The sequence below is a fragment of the Carcharhinus amblyrhynchos genome, chromosome 6 (assembly GCF_965287045.1).
Source record: "Carcharhinus amblyrhynchos chromosome 6, sCarAmb.v2.hapA, whole genome shotgun sequence".
Taxonomy (NCBI): domain Eukaryota; kingdom Metazoa; phylum Chordata; class Chondrichthyes; order Carcharhiniformes; family Carcharhinidae; genus Carcharhinus; species Carcharhinus amblyrhynchos.
This window is the reverse complement of record NC_137329.1, coordinates 67,328,108-67,354,573: the sequence shown is the minus strand read 5'-3', so window position 1 is coordinate 67,354,573 and position 26,466 is coordinate 67,328,108. Positions and strand designations below refer to the sequence as shown.

The window sequence follows — 26,466 nt, the reverse complement described above, 5'->3', positions numbered from 1 at the left end:
GCCTGTGTAATTTGTATATGGTTCAATGTTTGTGGCAATTTCTCAGTAACACATTCAATTTTCAGGCAGTTTTTGCTTCAGATACATATTTACACTGGTTCCCGGATGGCACCTGTACAGCTCAAAATCTAGACACGAAAACATGTTTCAGCCCACGGTCTATGAGGAGATTGTGTTGGTTTAGCTACCTGCAGAATCACTCCCTTCTCCAAAAGGCTCTGCTTCTTGGCAGTCATAACAAAGTAGTGTGTGTCATCCTTGTAGTAAACAATGTTTTCTAGATCTACACCTGTGAAAAAAATAACAGCATCAAATTAAACTTGGTAGCAGCAGAACTGGTCAAACTGCACAAATTCAACCAAAAATCAACTCCTCAGTCACTCAAACGTCCAGTCAGTCCCAACTCAAACAGCTAGGACTGCCGGAGATGGTGACTGAACAGCACTGACAAAGACAGCCAGACCAATGGAGGAGTTGAGCAAACAGTTCACCATAAGGAACTGCGTAAATCAGAGAATGGCAAATTGGAATATTCTCAAAATGACGAGAAGATGGGAACTGCAGGGAAGCAGAGGGATATACAGGATCCAAATACAGGAATCATTAAAAGTTGTGAAAATGCATAAAAATAATTTAAAAGCTGGCCCTAAAATTTAAAATGGCCTGATTAACCATTTTTCTTTGTGATTACTAATTCTATCCCAACAATTCTTTCCAGAAGCTTGCCCACCACTGATGTTAAACTGACTGGTCAGTAATTGTTGGGGCTATCCTAACAATCGCTTCTGAACAAGGATGTCACATTTGAAATTCTCCTGGGTCTAGAGAAGACTGGAAGACAGTACCTCTGCAATTTCCATTCTCGCTTCCATGCATCTTTGGTTACATCTCATCCGAATGAAAAATTTAAATGTTGGTCTTTATCTGAAGGGAATATCAATGTAAATCAGTAGAAATCAGGTACAATCAGGGCGCTCTGATCAGACCATATCTGGGATATACATCTCAGGAAGAATATGTTGGCCATGGAGGGATCCAGCAGAATTATACTATGGTGTAGAGGGTGGAATGTGTTTTGTTGTGTAGTGGGGGCTTAGACAGGGGTTTGGGGATTGTCTAGTCTCTTAAAAATATGCTGCTCGAGTCCAAAGTCTTGTTAACCAGAACTAGTTATTCAAAACAAAATCTACCTATTTGGACCTCTACACAAGTGTTTGTGCTCTCTTCAAGATCTCGCTATCATTCAGTCATGTGCTCTAACATTATTATTGCATCAACATGATGGTTTTCTAAACTTTACACGATTTCTCTCCCAAGTCTTTAACCCCACCATATTTACATCCTCCAACATCTCCCCCCACAATCACGGATTTCATAGGGTCAGTCTCCGAAGTGCCTTGATCAATCTCCCTTATCTCTTTCTGAGGCTGAAGATATTCCACATTCTCCCTTCTGTTGGTGAGAGTATCCTCTTAGGTCGCTGTACAGCTTTGTCTCCTTTCTTAACTAACAATACAAATTGTCACTGACTTCAATAGGACTGCCAATAGCAGCCAATGGCAAGCCACCTCCACTACCAGAAAACGTGTGCGAGGGAGCTGGAAAATCTCAACACCAGTTTCAATTGGCATTTTCTCCAAAGAAATTACAATATTGCAATTTCTCCTTATGATGCCCTAGTCTGTTTCAATGTTGAATGATCTCGGTTCTGGAGTTTCTTTCAATGGTTGTACCTTCCCTCTGTTGGTTTTGGTCTCCTTGAGGTAAGACAAGCTTGAGGTGAAAGAAGCCATGCTTGATTGCAAAATTTTGGAATTGCTCATTTGCAAAATCCTGGCCCAGTATTAGACATTATACTATCCAGCTTATCACAACGATAAGAAGGGATTTCCTCTTAAATTCAAGTAAATCCATTCCCAGACGCCTTGATGGAAAAGGAGCAGGTAATAGTGCTTATTGCGAAGTTGGGTAGAGTAAGTGTAGATTGGTGTTTGTAAAATTGTAAAAAGCTAGGGAGAAAGCATTGCATGGTCCCTTTAAAAGGTGGTGCTTTTTCTGTGCTTAGAAGTGCATAGAGAGCCCCAAACTGAAACATTTGCAGCAAAAGGCCAAGCCGCAGTTTTACCAAGATGACAGGTGTTTGATTTTAGCCCATCAATTTTAATTAGGCACTTAGATACCAAGAACCTATTAAATTTAAATCTGATGATTTTGACAACCTAGGACTAATCCTATTGTGGGAAACATTGATATGCCATCACATGTATAAAAGAAGGGGGCAGTGGGACAAAAAGGAGAGCAACTGCCACCTGCCACAGCTCAAAGGACTATCCATTTAGCAAAGGTACCAAATGAGAAGTTCAAGATCAAAGAAGCAACCAGAATATTCCAGAAGATTCTGGGTGTAATTTAGAAAATGACTAAAATTCTATCTTTGTTAATGCGTGGAAATTGTAATTACTTGATCGGGGATAAGTAATAATTCTAATTTTTAGGTAGCTAATTAAAATTTAACTTATAATCTAACAGCCAATAGAGGGTTAGTAATGTTGGTTGATGCGATTGCGTGTTTCGCCTATGAGATATAGTAAATCATGGATATTGAGAGCATCCCTGATAATTGCATCTGCAGGAAATGTACCCAGCTTCAGCTACTCATTGAACAAACAAATCGGTCTGAGCAGCAGCTGGAGTCACAAATCGTAGAGAGTGTCACAGATAGAAGTTATAGAGACATCGTCACACCCAAAGTACAGGGATATAGATGGCAGACCGCCGGATGGGGCAGACAGTCAGTACAGGAATCCCTTGTGGCTATCCCTCTGTCAAATAAGTATTCCATTTTGGATACTGATGAAGGGATGGCCCATCGGGTGACAGCAGCAGCCACAGCAGTGACACCACAGGAGGGACAAAGCATGGTGTAGCAATTGTTATTGGGGATTCGATGGTCAGGGGCACAGATAGGCGCTTCTATGGCCAAGACAGTCTCCAGGATGGTATGTTGTCTCCCTGGTGCCAGGGTCATGGATGTCTGAGCAGGTATAGGGCATCCTGAAACAGGAGGCACACCCACATATCCACATTGGCACAAATTACATAGGCAGGAACAGTAACAGTAACAAGGTCTTGGAACAACAACTAAGGGAGTTAGGTAGTAAGCTAAAAAGCAAGACCTCGAGGGTAGCAATCTCAGGATTACTCAGTGTGTCACGTGCTACTTGAGGCTAGGAATAGAAAGAAAGCACAGTTGAACACGTGACTAAAGAACTTATATGGGGAGGGAGGGCTTCAGATATGTGGATCATTGGGATGTCTTTCAGGGAAGGTGGGACCTGTAAAAAGGAGAGATTGCACCTAAACTGGAAGAACACCAATATCCTGGCCAGGAGGTTTGCTAATCATGCTCAGGAGGGTTTAAGTTAGTGTGGTAAGGGAGTGGAAATCAGAGCTTGAAACTAAGGCAAATATAACTAAGAAGAAGGGCAGTCAGAAGAGGTCTCTGAGCTCAGCAGGACAAGAGGTTTGAACTGTATTTGTAGTATAACAGGTAAGGCTGATGAGCGTAAAACCTGGATTAATGCTGGGAGTTATGTTGTTGTTACTATCACAGAGACATGGTTGAAAGAAGGATAGGTTTGGCAGTTTAATGTTCTGGATTGTGATGTTTTAGCCAAGACAGAAGAAGAGGCAAAAGAGACAGGGGAGTTGCATTACTGGTTAGGGAGCACATCACAGCTGTGTGGAGGGAGGAAACCTTGGAGGAATCTTGCGAGGCATTATGGGTAGAGCTCAGGAACAGGAAGGGTGCAATCACAATGCTGGGATTGTACTATAAGACCTCCCAGCTGCCAGCAGGAGATAGAGGAACAGAAATGTAATCAGATTCTGGAAAAATGTAAAAACAACAGGACTGTTGCAGTAGGTGATTTTAACTTCCCCCATATTGACTTCCTAGTAACTCACTTAGGTTTTAATGGGCAGGATGGGTTTTTGAATCAGTATGTGGATAATCTAAAAAGGGAGGGGAGAGGTCCACACTGGACCTGGTATTGGTGATCAAAGTTTCAGTGAAGCATGCATTTTGGGAATAGTAACCATAATTCTTTAAGTTTTTGGATATTTATAGATATGAGGACAAGAGTGGACCTCAGGTGAAGTTGTTAAACTGGGGAAGGCCAACTATAACCTAATTAGGCAAGACTTGGAGAATGTGGATTGGGAATGGCTGTTTGAGGGAAATCAACATCTGACATGTGAGAGTCCTTTAAAGACCAGTTGTTAAGGGTACAGAATAGACATGTTCCTGAAAAATGGGACAAGAATAGCAGGATTCAGGAATCTTGATGACTGGGGAAGTTTTCAGCTTAGCCAAAAATAGGGAGCATACATAAAGGTCTAGGCAACTAGCAACAAATAAAACCCTGGAGGAATGTAGAGAAAGTAGGAAGGAGCTCGAATGAGGAGTTAGGAGGGCTTAAAGGGGCCATGAAATGTCTTTGGGGAGCAGGAAAGAATCCCAAGGCATTTTATTCATATAATAGGTAGAAAAGCGTAGCTAAGAAAAGAGTAGGCCCACTCAAGGATAAAGGGAGGTTATGCATGGAGCCAGAGGAAGGGATGAGATCCTTAATGAGTACTTTGCATCACTGAAGAGACTGACACGAGAGTTATTGAAGTTAGGGAAGGGAGTGTGAATACTCTGGGGTAGGTCAATAAAGAAAAAGTGTTGGGTCTCAAAACGCATTAAGGTAGCTAAGTCCCCAGGGCTAGATGGGATCTATCCCAGGGTATTGTGGGAGACAAGGGAGGAATTAGCTGGGACCTTAACAGATACCTTTGCATCCTCTTTGGCTACAGGCGAGGTTCAAGATGACTGGAGAATAGTCAATGTTATTCCTTTGTTTAAAAAGGGAATTGCAGGCCAGTGAGCCTTGTGTCAGTACTGGAGAAGCTTTTGGAAAAGATACTGAGAGACAGGATTTGTTCACATTTTGAAGCAAATGGACCTGGTATGATAGGCAACGTGATTTTGTGTAGGGAAGGTCATGTCTCACCAACCTGAGTTCTTTGAGGCGGTGACAAGAATGATTGATATGTTACAGCTGTATAAAACTTAAGTTCAGTCACATTGGTAGTATTGCATGCAGTTCTGATTGCCATGCTATGAGAAGGATGTGGATGCTTTAGAGAGGGCATAAAGAAGATTTACCTGGTCTGGTTTGACTGGTCTGGAGAGTTTTAGGTATGAGGAGAGGTTGGACAAACTCAGGTTGTTTTCACTGAAGGCTGAGGGGTGACCTGACAGAGTCTACAATATTATGAGAGGCATAGACAGGATGGAGAGTCAAAGGCTTTTTCCCAAGGCGGAAAGGTCAACTACAAGAGGGCACAGGATCAAGGTGAGAGGGGGAAGTTTAGGGGAGACATGGGGGAAAGTTTTTCACAGATGGTGGTGGATGCCAGTGGAGGTGGTAGAAGCATGCACATTAACAAGGTCCAAGGCATATCTTGATAGACATATGAACAGAATGCGAACAGAGGGTTAGAAACCGTATAGCAGGTCTAAATAAGGATTAGAAATCGGCTTGATAGACTGAAGGGCCTGTTTCTGTGAAGTATTGTTCTGTGTTCTTTGAGTTGTGGAAACTCTCTGTAATTCTAATAGCTTGTACATTGTGGCCTAGTAATTTAATCATAAGTTTGAAAACTCACATTTTTCATTCAATGTTAGCCCTGAAATACTCTCAGGACTGCTCCGACCCTGTGATCATGCTCTTCTCTCATGGGTGTATAGGTATATCATCCATGTGGCATATTACTGCTTCCATGCTTTCTGGAACATGAGACATTGTTCTCTGGAAAATTTCTAGAACAGGCAGAGCTTTAGAGATTCCACGGGATGGTCAATCAAGTGGGCAAGTTCGTATCAAATTTAGCAGAAATCAATGAACCTTTGGGACAGGTGTTGATAGGGTCAATAGCGGTGCTAAAACATGGACCAGCAAAATGCTTTTGAAGGATTAACTAATTCTCAATCTCTTCTGAAAGACTGGCATGTTCTGACCCAGAATTACCGACCATTAGAGCAGCAGATTCCAAAGGACAATCTATTGAAACAGTAACATCTGAATGGTGTTATAAATGTGCTCAGCAAGCTGGATTATTGTCCAGATGCAACTGTCAAAGTCCAAAGTACTCTGGGTGAATTTGACAAGGCTGTCATCCACTGACACTATCGAGTGGATCTCATGGTCCACTGATTTGTTTACTTGATTTAAATCCACACAGATTCTGATAGAGCTGCTTATAAAACTTACCAAAACAAGCATTATCCATAACATGTTTTAATTTTGTTAGTTATAATTATGTTTAAACTCAGGTTAAAAGTGAAAGGAAACAACTCTAATTTCTAACTTATTACTATTTCACACTGTCACTTTTTTTAATCACTCTCAGATGTAAATGCCACTTTTAAACACAGTTAGCAAATCTAGGCATACTTACTACAAAATGTGTTAAAAGCCTTCAAGCTTTCAGAGAGTTTTTAATTTTTATAGGAGCACGCACACTACTGCCTTTAAACAAACCAACCAGAAATTGAACAGAAAGCTCTTTCTCTCTCTGCTGCATACCTAGCTCCTCCCATTAACCACATCATCACATGACCCTATCGATCAAACAAACTAATCAAAAACGCACATTCCATTCCTTTAATCGAAAACCACAGGGGACCTTTTGTTTGTAAACAGAAGTTCATTAGCTCTCTTCTAAGGAAACACTACATGGCTAAAATAAATAATTTATCCTACTTTTGCAGCATCTGAGCTGTATTCCTTCCATACAAACCAACAACCTGCAGAAGAAAATCAACTTAAAAATAGTCCCCTTAACTATAAAATACAACAATAGCACAGTATAATCATAATGTCACATGGGTGTCATTGACAGGACCAGCATTTATTGGCCATCCCTCATCGAACATAGAACACAGAACATAGAACACTACAGCACAAACAGGCCCTTCAGCCCACTAGTTGCGCCGATCACATCTATACCTACCAAGCCGTAGAACTATCTGTAACTTCCAATGCCATTAGATCCCATATACTCATCCAGAAGTCTTTTAAAAGACCCCAGCAAGTTCACCTCTACCACCACCGGCAGCAGCCGATTCCATTCACTCACCACCCTCTGAGTGAAAAACTTACCTCTAACATCTCCTCTGTACTTGCTTCCCTGCACCTTAAACCTGTGTCCTCTCATAGCGACCATTTCAGCCCTGGGAAATAGCCTCCGAGAATCCACCCTATTTATTCCTCTCAACATTTTATAAACCTCTATCAGGTCGCCTGTCAACCTTCGTCTCTCCAGAGAGAAAAGACCTAGCTCCCTCAACCTAAGGCATCCTCCCAATCCAGGCAACGTCCTTGTAAATCTCCTCTGCACCCTCCCAATAGGTTCCACGTCCTTCCTACAGTGAGGCGACCAGAACTGCGCACAGTACTCCAAATGGGGTCTGACAAGGGTCTTATAAAGTTGCAGCATTACCTCCCGACTCCTAAACTCAATCCCTTGATTAATGAAGGCCAGTACACCATACGCCTTCTTGACCACATCCTCCAACTGCGAGGCCGATTTAAGAGTCCTATGGACCCAGACCCCAAGATCCTTCTGCACTTCAACACAGCTAAGACTCCTACCCTTGATATTGTACTCCTGCATCCCGTTGGTCCTGCCAAAATGGACCACTACACATTTATCCGCGTTGAAGTCCATCTGCCACTTCTCCGCCCAGTCTTGCATCCTATCTATGTCACGCTGCAATTTCTGACATCCCTCCAGACTATCCACAACACCACCAACCTTTGTATCGTCAGCAAACTTACAAACCCATCCCTCCACTTCCTCATCCAGGTCATTTATGAAAATGACAAACTGCAAGGGTCCTAGAACAGATCCCTGGGGCACTCCACTGGTGACTGACCTCCATGTAGAAAAAGACCCATCCACAACCACTCTCTGCCTTCTGCAGGCAAGCCAGTTCTGGATCCACAAGGCCAAAGCCCCTTGGATCCCATGCCCTCTCACCTTCTCAAGAAGTCTTGCATGGGGGACCTTATCAAATGCCTTGTTGAAGTCCATGTAAACCATGTCCACTGCTCTTCCTTCGTCAATGTGTTCAGTCACATTTTCAAAGAACTCAACTAGGCTCGTAAGGCACAACCTGCCCTTGACAAAGCAGTGCTGACTATTCCTGATCATCCTAAACTTCTCTAAATGCTCATAAATCTTGTCCCTCAGAATCCTCTCCATCAACTTACCAACCACTGAGGTCAGACTCACCGGTCGGTAATTTCCCACGCTATCCCTGTTCCCTTTCTTGAAAATAGGAACCACATCCGCAATCCTCCAATCCTCCGGAACCTCTCCCATCTCCATCGACGATGCAAAGATCATCGCCAGGGCTCTGCAATCACTTTCCTCACCTCCCACAATAACCTGGGGTACATCCCATCCGGTCCCAGCGACTTATCTATCTTGATAGAATTTAAAAGTTCCAACACATCCTCTCTCTTAATATCCACATACTCAATCTTTTCAGTCTGCCGCAAACCTGTAGTACAACCTCCCAGATCACTTTCCACCGTGAATACCGAGGCAAAGTACTCATTAAGCACCTCTGCAGTTCCACACAGACTTTTCCCCCTTCACCTTTTATAGGTCCTATCCCTTCACATCTCATCCTTTTACTCTTCACACATTTGTAGAACGCCTTGAGATTCTCCTTACTTTTACCCGCCTTCTCATGTCCCCTTCTGGCTCTCCTAATTTCCTTTTTAAGCTCCTTTCTACAAGCCTTATACTGCTCTAGATTCTTAACATCTCTTAGCTCTCTGAACCTTTTATACACCTTTCTTTTCTTCCTGACCAAGTTCACCACAACCTTCGTGCACCACGGCTCCCGCAATCTACCAAAACCTCCTTGTCTCATCAGAACGTTGTCGTGCAGAGCTCCAGTCAAACATTCCTTGAAAATCCGCCACCTTCCTTAAGTACTTTTCCCCAAGAACACCTCCTTCCAGTTTATTCGTCCAATTGTCTGCCTGATGTCATCATATTTCCCCTTACTCCAGACAAACACCTTTCTATTGTGCTTGACTGAGTTTCAGAAGCATTTAAGATTCAACAACATTGCTGTTGGTCTGGTGTGACATGTAGGTCATACCCTATTTTAGGGCAGGTTGGGATGTGCAATAAATTTTGGTCTAGCCATCAAAGCCCACAGCCCCTGAATGAATCAAAGAACACAATATTAAAATTTGAGCCAGGGCATTCAGGGTGATGTCAGGAAACATTTTTCTACACTAAGGGGAGAGAAAACGTGCGTCTGTGAATTCCAGAAATTAACTGGAGCTTTCAGCATTGGGATCAATCCAACACAAACCTGTGGCTTCCTTCAGGTCCTGGAAGAATTTCTGGTTGAAGATGAAGGCAACGCCACTAATCTCCTCAGCCTGGGCTTCCTCTCGTGTGTGCCGGTTAATGAAGTTGGCAGTGATTGCAATTGCGAGTTTCCCTCGGAATTCCTTTCTCCTAAAACCTTAAACAAGAAGACAGAGTCAGTCATGGGTGAGCTATCTGCTGTACTCAACCCTGACTCTCCATTTGGCAGGAAGATGAACAAAGCATTAGAAAGCAGAGACAAGATGCACAAAAGATCGAAAGGACACTAGAGTCAGACATATAGTAAGATATCATGTGGGATTAGGCAAAGAGAGAATACAAGAGGATGTGGTGGCAACGGTAATATCAGTGGATTAGTTATCCAGAAATTCAGGCTAATGCTCTGGAGCGCACAGGTTCAAATCTCACCACAGCAACAGGTGAAATTTCAACTCAATTAATAAAATCTGCAATTATAAACGAGTGACAAATAGAGTGCAATGACCAAGCAGAGAGTTCGTCAGGCAGCAGGGCCTGTTCCTCTGCTGTAATTTTCTCTGACTCCTAGCTTATCCTGAAACTCCATATTCCTCACTCTCTTCCTTGGAGAATTCACTGTCTCCATCATTTCTCCCTACTCCCTTGGAAAGCTCATTCTCTCCCATCACTCTCCCCCTCCCTATGAGAATTCACCCGTCACTCTTCCTCTCTCCCTCGGAGAATTTACTCTCCCCATCACTCCCCCCACCCCCCACTCCCTCTCAGACTTAACTCTGTCTTCATCACTCCTCCTTTCTCCCTAGAGGTGCTTAACACTTGTGCATCACAGGGCCAGGGACCCAGATTCGATTCCCGACTTGGGTCACTGACTGTGTGTTCACCCTGTCTTCATGGGTTCCCTCCAGGTGATCTGGTTTCCTCCAACAGTCCAAAGATGTGTGGGTTAGGTTGATTGGCCATGCTAAATTGACCCTAGTTCAAACAGGATTAGGAGGGTAAATACGTGGGGTTTCGGGGATAGAGTGAGATTATTGTTGGTCTCCTCATCACTTGTCCCCACTCCCTCAAGAGAATTCACTCCCTCTCAAACACTCATCCCCACTCCCTCAGAGAATTAACCTCCCCATCCCTCCTCCCCACTCCCTCAGAGAATTCAATCCCTCCATCACTCCCCTCTCCATTTTACTATGCTTACCTTCCAATGTGTTTCTCCGGCCATCAGCTCCAATCACAACATCAAACTCAAACTGTGTCACCTTGCTGGTTGAAGGGTTAATTTCCGCTCTCCAACCAGAATCTGAAATAAGAAGCAGATGTACCGATGAGTGATGGACAGGGGTGGCACACTTTCCAGTCTGTGGACCTAGTCATCACAGTACTGAGTAGTCTCCTGGGCAAGATTCAGATTCAGATTCAGATGTTAGAACAGCAGTATATTCCCAAAGAAATGACAGGTATTCTGAATCTGCTGTCCATATCACCAACTGCTATTATCACAAGTGAATAAAGTATGGTATTAGTTAACCTCGTCTGATTGTGTTTCTCTCATTGTCACAACAACAGTTTGAGTCTGTCAATCGCAGTGGAACTTTTTCACAACCAGAATCAGACATGGTTTAATTCAGAAAACAAATTGGACTAGTTATATAAATACAGTGGCTACCAGAGCAAGGCAGAGGTTGAAAATCCTCCAGAGAGTAACTCACCTCCTGACTCCCCAAAGCCTGTCTGCCATCCACAAGGCACAAATCAGAAGTGATGCGTGCAGCTCCAAAACATTCAAGAAGATCAACAAGGAGGAGGTATTAGATGCTTTAATGGACATAAAGGTCCATAAATACCCAGGGGCTGATGAGATGTATCCAGGCTGCCATAGTGGGGGAGGGAAGAGATTGCAGAGGCCCTGATGGAGATATTTAAATCTTCACTGTCTGCATGCAACTCCAAAACGCTCAAGAAGTTCAACGAGGAGGAGGCAGCAGATGCTTTGGTGGACATAAAGGTGCATAAATCCCCAGGGGCTGATTATGTATCCCGGGCTCCTCTGGGACAGTGGCGGGTGGAGAGGGAGATTGCAGAGGTCCTGAATGGAGGTATTTAAATCTTCACAGTCTCCTAGATGGCTGGAGGATAGCAGGGCTATGCCAGGTAATTATAGGCCAGTTAGTCTAATATCAGAGAGAAATTATTGGAAAAAATTCTGAGGAACAGGATTATTCAACACTTGAACAGGCAGAGATTGATCGGGGACAGTCAGCATGGATTTATTGGTTGGAGATCCTGGGAAATTTTGTCTATCTAATTTAGTTAAGTTTTTTGAAAAGGTAACTAAATTTGATGATGAGGGTTGTGCAGTTGATATTGTTCACATGGATTTCAGTAAGGCCTTTGAAAAGGTCCCACGTGGAAGGCTGGTCCAACAGGTTACATGGGATCCCAGCTAAATTGGCAAATTGGATTCAAAATTGGCTTGTTAATATGAGGTAAAGAGAGATGGTGAAGGGTTGCTTTTGTGATTGAAAGCATGTACCCAGTAGTGTACCACAGGGATTGGTGCTGGGACCCTTGTTATTTGTCATATATTGTTATGAAGAAGAGGTGGATCGGCCCTCTAAGAACTAACACCCAACCATTCAGAAAGGAGCATCTCGCCTCATCATCTGTAAAAGTGAGTGTGAAGTAGTACGATCTGCACTTCAGCAATGTTTAGTGGTTAAATCAAAATAACGACCTGACACACTCTAAAACCGATTAGTAACAATTTATTTATCTAACTAACAGTGAATAAGTTAACTAAACTATTAACAAACTGAATAAAACACGATTCTAATGAAATGCTGTTTAGATAAATAAAATTCCCACTTATTAACAAAAAAAGTTAGTCAATCTCTAAATTACAACTAAGCAACTTCTGGAATATTCTGGGCTTCCTCTGTTGATTCTTCTGCTGGAACTTCTGTCTTCTTTGGTACCTTCGTGTTCAAGATAATGCTTTCCCTAAGACATGGATGAGGCAGTTACTCTGGCAAATGGCAGTTGCTCTCTCTGCTCTTTGTCCCACTGCCTTCTTTTTTTATATCTCTGATGACATCTCTACATCTCCTGCAATATTCTTGGTCCCAGGTTGCCAAAACCCCATCAAATTCAAAAGGTTGCCGGTATCCAAGTGCCCGATTTAAACTGATTGATTAAAATCAAAAGCCTGTTCAGTTTCAAACTGATTGACTAAATTCAAAAAAATTTAAAACCCTGTAAAGCCTGAAAGCCTGTCACCAAAGAAACACTGCAGTTTGGCATTCAATACAAATGTTTCAGAAGGGATTGCATATGCACCTGCATTTTTAAAAAACTTTCTAAGCACAAAAAAATCACCTTTTCAACAGAACCGTACAATGCTTTCTCTTCTTTGCATTTTACAATTTTTTTTAATTTTATAAACACCAAGTTCTAACATTCTACTCCTCAATTTATAATTACTCTACTCAACTCCCCCCCTTAAGAAAAAAAACGATCCATCAACACAGCATCATGTTGCAATACTTGAAATAAATCATCCACGATAACATTTTGATGATCCAAAACATGTACAATCTGTCATTTAAATGCTTGTGACATAAGACTCCAACAAGATAGTCTGATGTTCTTGTCCTTAAATCGTTTGAAAAACGTCAAAGGACTGTGATCGGTATACACAATTGTTTCTGGTGCACTGTTTGCAGTGTAAACATTAAAATGTTGTAAGGCCATTATTAAACTCAATAACTCTTCTTCAATTGCTGAATATATTTTCTGGCTGATACTTAGCTTTTTTTGAAAAATAACCACAATCATCCTCCTGTAACACAGCTCCAATACCTACATCACTGGCATCGATGGCGACTTTGAAGGATTTCAAAAAGTTTTGTGTGGTTAAAACAGGCGCGGTGGTTGACACTGCTTTTGAGTTCTCAAATGCCTCCTGGCATTGTTTTGTCCACCAAAATTTCATATTCTTTTTAATAAATCCATCAACGGTGCCACTACGCTACAAAAGTTTGATACAAATTTCCTGTACAGTCATAGAGTCATAGAGGTTTACAGCATGGAAACAGGCCCTTTGGCCCAACTTGTCCATGCCACCCTTTTTTTAACCCCAAAGCCTGTCCTCATTGCCCACATTTGGCCCATATTCCTCGATACCCATGTAACTGCCTAAACGCTTCTTGAAAGACAAAATTGTACTTGCCTCTACTACCACCTCTGGCAGCTTGTTCCAGACACTCACCACACTTCTGTGACAAAAATACTCCTCTAGACCCTTTTGTATCTCTCCCCTCTCACCTTAAACCTACATCCTCTAGTTTTAAACTCCTCTGCCTTTGAGAAAAGGAACAATGAACCCATACCCCAAGATCTCTTTGTTCTAAAACTCTTCCGAAAGCTCTACCATTAACCGAATAAATCCGATCCTAGTTCAGTCGACCAAAATGCATCATCTCGCATTTATCTAAATTAAACTCCATCTGCCATTCATCAGCCCATTGGCCCAATTGATCAAGATTGTGTTGCAATCCTAGATAACCTTCTTCACTGTCCACTATGCCACCAATCTTGGTGTCATCTGCAAACTTACTAACCATGCCTACTAGATTCTCATCCAAACCATTTGAATCTGCTCAATTCCAAAAACTGTAGCACTTTCATCTTCGAGGATGGTCTTGGAAATTCCTCAGTAGCCTTCGTCTTCACATTTCTTGGTGTTATTTGACCGTATCCAATGTTGTGGCCTAATGATATCACTTCCGCCTTCGCAGTTTGTTTTACTAAGTTAATAACGAAATTTGCCTTCCATAGTCTCTTGAAGAGCTCTGCCAAATGCTCCATGTGATCTTTCCATGAATGGCTAAAGATCACAAAGTCATCTATGTAGACAGCACAATTAATCAATCCTGGAACAACTCTGCTCATAGGCCTGGTGCGTTTTTCATCCCAAAGGGCATTACTTTAAATTTATGTAGTCCATTTGGGGTAACAAAAGTAGAAACTTCTTTTGCTCTCTCCGACAAAGGAAGTAAGTTCAACTTTGTGATGAAAGAAGCTTGTCCTACTTTTTCCACACTATCCTTCAGCCCTGGAATTGAGTCAGATTTAGTCACAGCATTGACCTTCCAATAATCTACACAGAATTGTTGAGCACCATCAGGTTTGGGAACCAACACGAGCAGCGAACTCCACTCGCTTTGACTCGGCTCAATGATGTCTTCTTGTAGCATCGCTTTCCGCTTCCTCCTGAACCTGCAGTGCTTTGAAAGGGTTAAGCTGATAAGGGTGTTGTTTTATAAGAATAGCATTCCCTACCTCAACTTCACGTACGATGGCATTAGGCCTTCCCATTCTATTTCTACATAGGTCCTCATAGCACTGTAAGAAGTCTTTCAATTCAGTTCTCTGTTCCTGGGACAAATAGTTCACTACCCAATTCCATTCCTTAAGGATTTCTTAATTATTCGATTTATTCTGAGGTACATCAAAACTCAAATTATCTGGATTTGATTCCTCACCATGAGCGGTAGTAACTAACATCCGTTTCTCCGGTTCCATTTCCCTGTTTTAGCATGTTCACATGACATACACTGTATATTTTCTTTCCATCTGGCATCTTTACCAGATAATTCACCTGACTTAACTTCTTCTCAATCTGATAGGAAACACTAAACGTACCACTGGTAATAACACCGATATTTTATCCCCAGGGGAAACATACAAATTTTAGATTCCTTATCTGCTTCTTGCTTCATTAGGTGCTACGCCACCTCCATTTGTTGTCTAGCCAATTCACCCACTCTGTTTAATCTTTCTCTTACCTCAGATACATAATCCAACTGTGAGATCTCTGACTTTGGGCCTACCAACTTTGCCTTAATTAATTTTTACAGGTCCTCTTACTTTGTGTCTGAATTTCAATTCAAATGGAGTAAACTGAGTCCATTCATTTGGAACATCTCTAATAGCAAATAACATATCCCAATCATTTGGGTAATCCTGGCAGGAAGTCCTCAACATGGTCTGCTCTCAGATTCAGGATGATACACACTTGATGTAAAAAAGTGTTTGCTGCCTAAATTATCCATGACATCCTTAAATAATTTGGCAGTAAATTTGGACCCTTGGTCCGGCTGAAACTCCCTGGGTAATCCATAATGGATAAAGAAAGCAAGCAACTCCTCCACAATCTTTTTGCCTTGACATTCTGTGAAGGAATTGCCTGGTAGACACATCCATTACGGTTAGCAAATAGTGGTTCGCACTTGCGGTTTTAGGGAGAGGACCTACACAATCAATTATAACCCATGTAAAAGGTTCTTCAAATGTGAGAATTAGTATCAAAGGTGCTATTTTTTCACTGCCTGTGCCTTTCCTACCATTTGACATGTGTGACAAGTATGGAAAAATTCAACCACTTCTTTATGTAATCCAGGCCAATAAAAATGCTTCTGTATCATAGCCTGAGGCTTGCTCACTCCTTGATGACCTCCTACAGGTAATTCACGTACTACCTGCAATTCTTCCAGTCTATATTCCACCGCAACACAATCTGGTGAACTTCCCATTTCTCAACTGCACTAACCTCCCATTTCTGCAATAAAATTTTATCCTTAAAGTCTGATACAGTTTGATTCCTTTTCCAAGTAGTCTTTACGATTTAAATCCTTTATCATCTCATCTTTCAGTTGTAACTCCATTAATCTTTCAGAACAAAACATCTCCACCTGATCCCCTACCTACTTAGGTTTTTACTTTACCACAGAGTCTTAGCTAATTGGACTTCAACTCCTTCATCTTTTTCTTTTGTTCTCCCTCCCTGTTTTAACTTATGGCTGTGGGATCTTGTCACCACAGAGTTTGGGAAAGCTCCTCAGTTCTCTGGGTTTCTTTTGGCTTTTCCACTACAACAGGCAGTACTCGCACCTGTATTCCAGCTATATCTTTTCTAAGGATAAACTGTATTCTTGGATAGCCAATTTTTTCCATCACACCCACTATTACTATCCCTGCCTTGTTTGGACTTTCTAGCATTATCTTACACAAGGGAACACTATTCCTCTCTCCATTTATTCTACAGGTTACCAAGATTTCAAAAGGAGTGTAAATATTTTCATCTCAGAGACAGACTACCTCCCATATCCCTCAATATTTTAACTTCTTCACCTACTCCCCCGGCTCTACCTAAGTAAACATTACCCATACAGATGAAGTCTTTGAAAAGATCGGACACTATCTCACTATCCAGCCTACGCCTAGGCTGTCCTTCAGAGAACATAGAACATAACAGCGCAGAACAGGCCCTTCGGACCACGATGTTGCGCCGACCAGTTAAAAAACAATGACCCTCTAACCTAAGCCAATCCCTTTTCATCCATAAACCTATCCACGGATCTCTTAAACGCCCCCAAACTAGGCGCATTTACAACTGCAGCAGGCAGGGCATTCCAATCCCTCACCACCCTCTGGGTAAAGAACCTACCCCTGACATCCGTCCTATAACTATCCCCCCTTAATTTAAAGCCATGCCCCCTCGTGCTAGCTTTCTCCATCCGAGGAAAAAGGCTATCACTATCCACCCTATCTAAACCTCTAATCATCTTATATGTTTCAATAAGATCCCCTCTTAGCCGCCTTCTTTCTAGCGAAAACAACCCCAAATCCCTCAGTCTCTCCTCATAGGACCTCCCCTCCATACCAGGCAACATCCTGGTAAACCTCCTCTGCACCCTCTTCAAAGCCTCCACATCCTTCCTATAATGTGGGGACCAGAACTGCACACAATACTCCAAGTGCGGCCGCACCAGAGTTGTGTACAGTTGCAACATGACGCTGTGACTCCTAAATTCAATCCCCCTACCAATAAACGCCAAGACACCGTACGCCTTCTTAACAACCTTATCTACTTGATTCCCAACTTTCAGGGATCTATGTACACATACTCCTAGATCCCTCTGTTCATCCACACTATTCTAGTCCTCCCGTTAGCCCTATACTCGACACATCTGTTATTCCTACCAAAGTGAATTACCTCACATTTCTCCGCATTAAACTCCATCCGCCACCTCTTGGCCCAGCTCTGCAACCTGTCTAAGTCTCCCTGCAAACTATGACACCCTTCCTCACAATCTACCACACCTCCGACTTTGGTGTCATCAGCAAATTTACTAATCCACCCAACTATACCCTCATCCAGATCATTAATAAAATGATCCTCGACTTCTCTTGAGATTTTCTTCAATGCCTTAAATAACCCCACTGGTTGAGCATCTGTTACTACATCCTTTTTCTGAATGCCTTTCTTATGCCACCAGCACTGTGACTTATTTGGTCCCACCTTATTACAGTGAAAACACCTGATGTCTTCACCTCTTTTTCATCCTCTTGGGTTTCTTTTTTCAAAAGTGGTAAACTGTTCCCAGTGTAGCCAAACAGGCCATCTAAAATGGCGTTTTGTAAAGCACTCTGGGATAACTGGGCAAGAAACTAAACCGACAGGCTGCAGTTTAAAGACAGAGACAAACAGGCTGCAACCCTAATGAGTGAATACACAGGATATGGGCCATCTCCAGGATGAATGAGACTTTCTGGTCACACTGGGTTGTGTGCCAGACGTAAAGGCACCGTGAATCCTTATTTAGGAGGAAGGTATGTGACCTATGTGCCTACAACACATACAGGCATGGCCGCCAGGGACACACCCAGAGATCAGTGTGGTAGCACCTGATTGGACTCTTATCAATCAGGGTGATCAAGTCCTGATCGATTGATTGGCAATGGCCAAAAAAAGGGCGTGAAACCAAACGGGGTATAAAGGATGCTGCACAACCAGGAATCTCTCTCTCTCTCTCTGATCCCATGAACGAGCTACAACAATGGTGAACATCGCCAGCAAGAGGAGAGCCACCACACCCGAGAAGGAAGAAAGAGAGACTACAGCCAGAATGCCAGACCAGAGCAAAGGACCAAACTACACAGACAACTACCAAGACCAGCACACAGATAAAGGCCAATATCTGTTTGGGTATTTGTCAGTCACACAAAGTTAAGTCAAGGTCTTGTATTGTACTTGAATTCTAGCATTTCTGTAAGATAACTTATTGTTGGTTGGGTGGGTGATTATTGATTGTGTGGGTTTAATTAAATATTGTTTGTACTAATAAGACGTCTACTCAAAGTTATTTGTCCATCGTATAAGGGTTAAAACAGGCTGATTTTTACAACACCAGTGTGATCTACTTTTTGTTTTTCATTGAAGGATCTCCCCCTTTCCCAATTTCTATCCCTTGCGGAATGAAATTGTTCTTGGAACCTAGATTTCAATTTATGCACTAATGTGTATTCATCTACAACCTTTAAAGCTTTTCTTGCTGATTCAACCTTCTGTTCCTCACTCACACACAGCAGCTCAAGCACACACACGCGCACATGACGGCTCACACACACATACCTACACACACACGCAGCAGCTCAGAGAAGGACTTGGTGGAAAGGATATTTGTAGATATGTAGATGTGTAGATATTTTGAGTCATGTTGAGATCAAAAAGGAGGTGGTTTTGGTGTTCTTGAGAAACATCAAGGTAGACAAGTCCCCAGTGCCTGATGGCATATACCTCAGAATATTGAGAAAGGCACAGGATGAAATTGCTGAAGCATTGAGAGAAATCTTTGTATCCTCACTGGCTACAGGGGAGGTCATACAATACCAGGTTAAAGTCCAATAGGTTTATTTGGTAGTGAAACCCACAAGCTTTTGGAACGCTGTTTGTCAGGTGAGTGGAGAGTTCTGCTCACAAACAGGGTATATAAAGGCACACACAGTTTACAGAATACTGAATAGAATGCAAGTCTTTACAGCTAACCTGCTATTCAAGTCTTAAAGGTGCAGACAATGTGAGTGGAGATAGCATTAAGCACAGGCTAAAGAGATGTGTATCGTCTCCAGACAGGACAGTAAGTGAGATGTTGCAAGCCCAGGCAAGTAATGGGGTTACAGATAGTGTGACATGAACCCAAGATCCCGGTTGAGGCCATCCTCATGTAAGCGGAACCTGGCTATCAGTCTCTGCTCAGCGACTCTGCGCTGTTGTGTGTCGTGAAGGCCCGCCTTGGAGAACGTTTACCCAAAGATCAGAGGCCACATGCCCATGACTGCTGAAGTGTTCGCCAACAGGAAGGGAACAGTCTTGCCTGGTGATTGTCAAGTGGTGTTCATTCATCCATTGTCATAGTGTCTGCCTGGTCTCCCCATGTACCATGCCTTGGGACATCCTTTCCTGCAGCGTATTAGGTAGACATCGTTGGCCGAGTTGCAAGAGTATGTGCCGTGTACCTGGTGGATGGTGCTCTCACGTGAGATGATGGTATCCATGTCAATGATCCAGCATGTCTTGCAGAGGTTGCTGTGGCAGGGTTGTGGGGTATTGTGGTCACTGTTCTCCTGAAGGCTGGGTAGTTTGCTGAGGATAATGGTCTGTTTGAGGTTGTGCAGTTGTTTGAAGGCAAGAAGTGGGGGTGTGGGGATGGCCCTGGCGAGATATTCATGGCAAGACATCGATGACATGTTGAAGACTCTGGTGAAGATGTCGCAGCTTCTCCGCTCCGGGGAAGTACTGGACAATGAAGGGTACTCTGTCTGCCATGCTCCGTGTTTGTCTCCTGAGGAGGCTGATGCGGTTTTTCACTGTGGCGCGTTGGAACTGTCGATTGTAGAGTCATTTTGGATAAGTGTAGGAAGAACAGGGTTGTTGTAGTGGGAGATTTTAATCTCCCTGGGGTGGATTGGAAGGTGCCTAGAGCCGGGGGTTCGGATGGGGAGGAATTCGTAAGATGTGTATTGGAAGGGTCCTTGGAGCAGTATGTAGATAGCCTGACTAGAGAGGGGGCTATACTGGATTTAGTCCTGGGCAATGAGCCGGGTCAGGTGGTTGAGGTTGCAGTAGGTGAACATGTGGCTAATAGTGACCACAACTCTGTCTACTTTAGGATACTAATGGAAAAAGATGAGTGCTGTCCTAAGGGGAGGGTGCTAAATTGGGGGAAGGCTAGATACAGCCGGATTAGGCAGGAGCTTAGGGATACAGCTGGGATAGGCTGTTGGAGGGCAAGTCCACGTTAGGCATGTGGGAGTCTTTCAAGGGAAAACTGAAATGGGTGCAGGAAAGGCATATGCCGGTTAAGAGGAAGGATGGGAAAGGTAGGATTAGAGAGCAGTGGATTACTAGAGATATTGAGGACTTGGTCAGGAAGAAATGAGAGGCGTATGTTAGGTCTAAGCAACTGGGAACGGAGAGAGCATTGGAGTAATACAGGCAGAGTAGGAGGGATCTCAAAAGGGGAGTTAGGAGGGCAAAAAGGGGGCATGAAATGGCTTTGGCAGGTAGGATTAAGGAAAATCCAAAGGCATTTTACTCCTGTTAGGAACAAAAGAGTGGCTAGGGGAAAAAAAAAATCGGTTCCCTCAGGGACAGAGGAGGGGAATTGTGCTTAGAGTCCGAGGGAATGGGGGAGATCCTGAATGAATACTTTGCGTCGGTATTCACGAAGGAGAGGGGCTTGGTGTCTGGTACAGTCTTCGAGGGAGCTTTAGACCAACTGAAGGAACTATCCATTACAAGGGAAGAAGCGTTAGGGCTTTTAGGTAGCATTAAAACTGATAAATCTCCGGGGTCCGATAGCATTTATCCTAGGCTGCTTAGGGAGGCGAGAGATTAAATTGCTGGGCCTCAGACTCAAATCTTTGTCTCTTCTTTGGACACAGGTGTGGTCCCAGAGGGCTGGAGGATAGCGAACGTGGTACCGTTGTTTAAAAAGGATAACCCTGGTAACTATAGGCCGGTGAGTTTGACGTCAGTGGTAGGCAAGTTGATGGAGAGGATTCTTAGGGATAGGATGTATGAGCGCTTAGAGCGTTGCGATCTGTTTAACGATACGCAGCATGGCTTTGTAAAGGGGAAGTCTTGCCTTACGAATCTGGTAGAATTTTCTGAGGAGGTGACAAAAACTGTCGACGAAGGACGAACCGTTGATGTCGTCTATATGGATTTCAGTAAGGCGTTTGACAAAGTCCCTCATGGTAGGTTGGTAGAAAAGATTAAGGCTCATGGGATACAAGGCCAGGTATCTAGATGGGTTGAGAACTGGCTTGCTAAGAGGACACAGAGAGTAGTAGTGGAGGGGTCCTTTTCTAGCTGGAGGTCTGTCACTAGTGGTGTGCCGCAGGGCTCAGTACTGGGACCTCTTCTCTTTGGAGTATATATAAATGACTTGCAAAGGGGAGTAAGTGGTGTGATCAGCAAATTTGCTGATGACACTAAGATGGCTGGATTGGCGGGCAGTGAGGAGCAGTGTCTGGCAATACAACGGGTTATAGATAGGCTGGTATATTGGGCAGATATATGGCAAATGGAGTTTAATCCTGATAAATAAGGGTCAGGGACAAGAGGGGGCTACTGGGAAGAGGAAGGGGGGTGAGGAGCGGAGGCCTCAGCCTCTTAATCTGCATAACAGGTTTGAGGTTCTTGCTTCCAAGTTGGACGAGAACGAGGCAGGTGAGGTTGGTGAGCAAGCTGCACACGGTACAGTGCTGCAGCAGGACATAGGCAAAGAGAAAAGGAAAAGGAACGTAGTAGTGATTGGGGATAGTGGGGTGAAGGGTATTGACACTGTCCTTTGTCACAATGACAAAGTGCACAGAAGGGTGTGTTGTCTGCCTGGTGCTCGGGTACGGGATGTCGCAGCTGGGCTGCAGAGGAACCTGGAGAGGGAGGGTGAGAATCCGGTCGTTGTGGTACATGTGGGTGCCGGCGACGTAAGCAAAATGCGAACTGAGGATCTGGGGAGGGAGTATGAAAAGCTTGGAATGGAATTAAAAAGTAGAACCGACAAGGTGGTTATCTCTGGGCTACTGCCTGAACCGTGTGCAGATGGGCGTAGGGTTGACAGGATTAAGGAAGTGAATGGGTGGCTCAGGGATTGGTGTGGGAGGAATGGGTTTGAATTTATGGGGCATTGGCACCAGTATTGGGGTAGGTGGGACCTGTTCGGGAGGGATGGGGTTGGTCTGAACCGTGCTGGGACCAGAGTGCTGGCGAATCGAGTAAAGAGGACTGTAGACAGGGCTTTAAACTAATTAGGGGGGGGAGGGTGTGAGGGTAGGTGACCTTACGAGGTCTAAAGTTAAGGAGAGTGTACATGTAAGGGAAGAGGCCGAGGATGTCCCAATAATAGAGGGAGTAGGGAGCGTGAGTATAGTTGGTGGCGTTGCGGCAAATAGGGTCCAGGTGAAGGCTGGGATGAAAGCACTTTATCTGAATGCACGAAGCATTCAGAATAAAGTGGATGAGCTGATGGCGCAGATCGACACAAATGGATACGATCTGGTGGCCATTACAGAGACGTGGCTGCAGGGTGACAGGGACTGGGAGCTGAATGTACAGGGCTATCAAGTGTTTAGGAAGGATAGGCAGGAGGGAAAAGGGGGGGGCGTAGCTCTGCTGATTAAGGATAGCATCACGGTGGTAGCAAGGGATGATATTGGAGCCAAGGAGCAGAGGGTGGAATCGTTGTGGGTGGAGATTAGGAACAGCAAAGGGAGGAAGATGCTGGTGGGTGTCGTCTATAGGCCCCTGAATAATGATCTGGAGATGGGGCGGGCTGTTAACGCGCAAATAAGTGCGGCGTGCAGGAATGGGATGGCCGTAGTTATGGGGGATTTCAATCTGCATATTGATTGGTCGACCCATGTTGGACGTGGGGGGCTCGAGGAAGAGTTCTTGGAATGCTGCCGGGATAGTTTCCTCGAACAGTGTGTGTTGGAGCCGACGAGGGAGTGAGCTATCTTGGATCTGGTGCTATGTAATGAAGCGGGTAGAATTAGGGACCTTGTGGTGAAGGATCCTCTTGGGGAGAGTGATCATTGTATGGTGGAGTTTCTGGTGCAGATGGAGGAGGAGAAAGTGGGTTCCCGGACACGCGTCCTTTGTTTGAATAGAGGGAAATACGGTAGGATGAGAGAAGAATTGGCGAATGTGGACTGGGAGAGCGCGTTGGAGGGAGGGTCTGTTAAGGAGCAGTGGAGGATCTTTAAGGAGATCTTTCTTGGTGCTCAACGGAAATTTATTCCGATGGTCAAAAAGGATAGTAAGAGGAGAGGTAATAAACCGTGGATAACGAAGGAGGTGAAGGAAAGTGTTAAACTAAAAGCGGAGGAATTTAGAGTAGCTAAGAGTAGTGGGCGAGAAGAGGATTGGGAGAGGTTTAAATGTCAACAAAGATTGACAAAGAAGTTGATAAGGAAGGGTAGGAGAAACTATGAAGCTGGGCTAGCGCTTAATATAAAAAAGGATAGCAAGAGTTTTTATAAATATATAAAAAGGAAGAGGCTGGCTAGGGTGAATGTTGGTCCTTTAGAGGATGAGAAAGGGGACCTAGTGGTAGGGGATGGGGATATGGCTAAGGTATTGAATAACTTTTTTGTTTCTGTCTTCACGGAGGAGGACGTGAATAATTTGCCGGGTGTTAGCGATAGAAAGGTGGTAGGACTGGAGGGTCTTAATGACATTACTGTTACTAGAAAGGCGGTGATCGACAGACTGGAGGGGCTGATTGTGGACAAGTCCCCAGGACCGGATGGAATGCATCCGAGGGTTCTGAAAGAAATGGCGGAGGTGATAGTGGATCCCTTGGTGGTTATTTTCCAAACGTCGCTGGATTCCGGGGAAGTGCCGGATGATTGGAAAACGGCTAATGTTACGCCGTTGTTTAAGAAGGGCGCCAGGCAAAAGGCGGGGAATTATAGGCCGGTTAGTTTAACATCTGTGGTAGGTAAAATGTTAGAATCTGTCATTAAGGAGGAAATTGCGAGGCATCTTGAAGGGAATTGCTTGATAGAGCAGACGCAGCACGGTTTCATTAAAGGGAAGTCGTGTCTGACAAATTTACTGGAGTTCTATGAGGATGTGTCTAGGGCGGTGGATAGAGGAGAGCCGGTGGATGTGGTCTTTCTAGATTTTCAAAGCGTTTGACAAAGTGCCTCACAAGAGGTTATTGCAGAAGGTCGAGGGACATGGAGTTGGGGGTAGGGTGTTAGCGTGGATAGAGGATTGGTTGTCAAATAGGAGGCAGAGAGTGGGGGTCAACGGGTGCTATTCGGATTGGTGGATGGTGACTAGTGGAGTGCCCCAGGGGTCGGTGCTGAGACCTCAGCTTTTTACCATTTATATAGATGATCTGGAGGAGGGAACCGAGTGTAGAGTGTCGAAATTTGCTGATGACACCAAGATTGGGGGAACGGCAAATTGTGCGGAGGGTGTGGAGAGTCTGCAGAAGGATCTAGATAGGCTGGGCGAATGGGCCAGGAAATGGCAAATGGAATTTAATGTTGGCAAGTGTGAGGTAGTCCACTTTGGTAGGAAAAATGGTAGGAAGGACTATTACTTACGAGGCGAAAAACTGCAACATGCGACGGTGCAGAGGGACCTCGGGGTCCTTGTGCATGAGTTGCAAAAACCCAGCTTGCAGGTGCAGCAGGTGGTCAGGAAGGCGAATGGGATGCTGGCCTTCATAGCGAAGGGGATTGAATATAAAAGTAGGGAGGTCTTGCTGCAGCTGTATAGGGCATTGGTGAGGCCGCAACTGGAGTACTGTGTGCATTTTTGGGCGCCGCACCTGCGCAAAGATATTTTGGCCTTGGAGGGAGTGCAGAGGAGGTTTACTAGGCTGATACCGGAGTTGAGGGGGTTGAGCTATGAGGAGAGGCTGAATAAACTGGGCTTGTACTCGTTAGAGTTTAGAAGAATGAGAGGAGATCTCATTGAGACGTATAAGATGATGAATGGGATGGATAGGATAGAGGTGGAAAGACTCTTCCCGCTCAAAAAAGACAACAGGACTAGGGGGCACAGCCTCAAGATAAAAGGGGGGCGGTTTAGAACGGAGTTGAGGAGGAACTTCTTCACTCAAAGGGTGGTGAATCTCTGGAATTCTCAGCCCGTTGAAGTGGTGGAGGCTGCCTCGCTAAATATTTTTAAGACGCGGGTTGATGGGTTTTTGATAGGAGAGGGGATTGAGGGTTATGGGGAGAGGGCGGGAAAGTGGAACTGAGCAGCGACAGATCAGCCATGATCTTGTTGAATGGCGGGGCAGGCTCAAAGGGCTGGATGGCCTACTCCTGCTCCTATTTCTTATGTTCTTATGTTCTTAAATGTGAGATGATGCATTTTGGCCGGAATAATGTAGGGGGGAGTTATATGATGAAGGCTAAGCCTATAAAGAGTATAGAAACACAGAGGGACCTGGGGGTGCAAGTGCACAAGTCTTTGAAGGTGGCAGTACAAGCGGAGAAGGTTGTGAAGAAAGCTTATGGTACGTTAGCCTTTATAGGAAGGGGTATAGAATATAAGAGCTGGAGTCTAATGTTGCAGTTGTATAGAACGTTGATTAGGCCACATTTGGAGTACTGCGTCCAGTTCTGGTCGCCTTACTATCGGAAGGACGTGGAGACTCTGGAGAGAGTGCAGAAGAGGTTTACCAGGATGTTGCCTGGTATGGAAGGACTGGGTTATGAGAAAAGATTGAGCAAATTGGGGCTGTTTTCCCTTGAAAGACGGCGACTGAGGGGGGGATCTAATAGAGGTATATAAGATTATGACGGGTATAGATAGAGTAAACAGAGGTAAGCTATTTCCTATGTTAGAGACACACAGTATGAGGGGCCACGGCTTAGGGTGAGGGGGGAGAGGTATAACACGGATATTAGAGGGAGGTTTTTCACACAGAGGGTAGTGGGGGTATGGAATGCTCTGCCAATTAAGGTGGTGGAGGCAGGCACGCTGGAGTTGTTTAAGAGTTACTCAGACAGGCACATCAGTGGGTTGGAGATGGGAGGATATAGGAGATTGTTTTAAATAAGGTTCATTAGCGCTGGGACATCCCTGGTAATGTAAAAGGATGTGGAATGAAACTAATGTTTTTCTCTTTTAATTCACAGGTTTTA

The 26,466-nt window shown here is 44.1% G+C and overlaps 1 protein-coding gene across 6 annotated transcripts in view; it reads right to left on the bottom strand.

Annotated features, from left to right (window-relative positions):
- Positions 1-26,466, bottom strand: part of mical3a (microtubule associated monooxygenase, calponin and LIM domain containing 3a) — a 422,657-nt gene that overhangs the window by 319,907 nt on the left and 76,284 nt on the right. For all 6 annotated transcript variants that reach the window (XM_080190575.1, XM_080190577.1, XM_080190576.1 and 3 more), the window contains 3 exons: positions 10,643-10,744; positions 9,449-9,604; positions 189-289 (listed from right to left, as the gene is read on the bottom strand). In XM_080190575.1, coding sequence (XP_080046701.1) covers positions 189-289; positions 9,449-9,604; positions 10,643-10,744 — 359 coding nt within the window. The remainder of the gene's footprint in view (positions 1-188; positions 290-9,448; positions 9,605-10,642; positions 10,745-26,466) is intronic.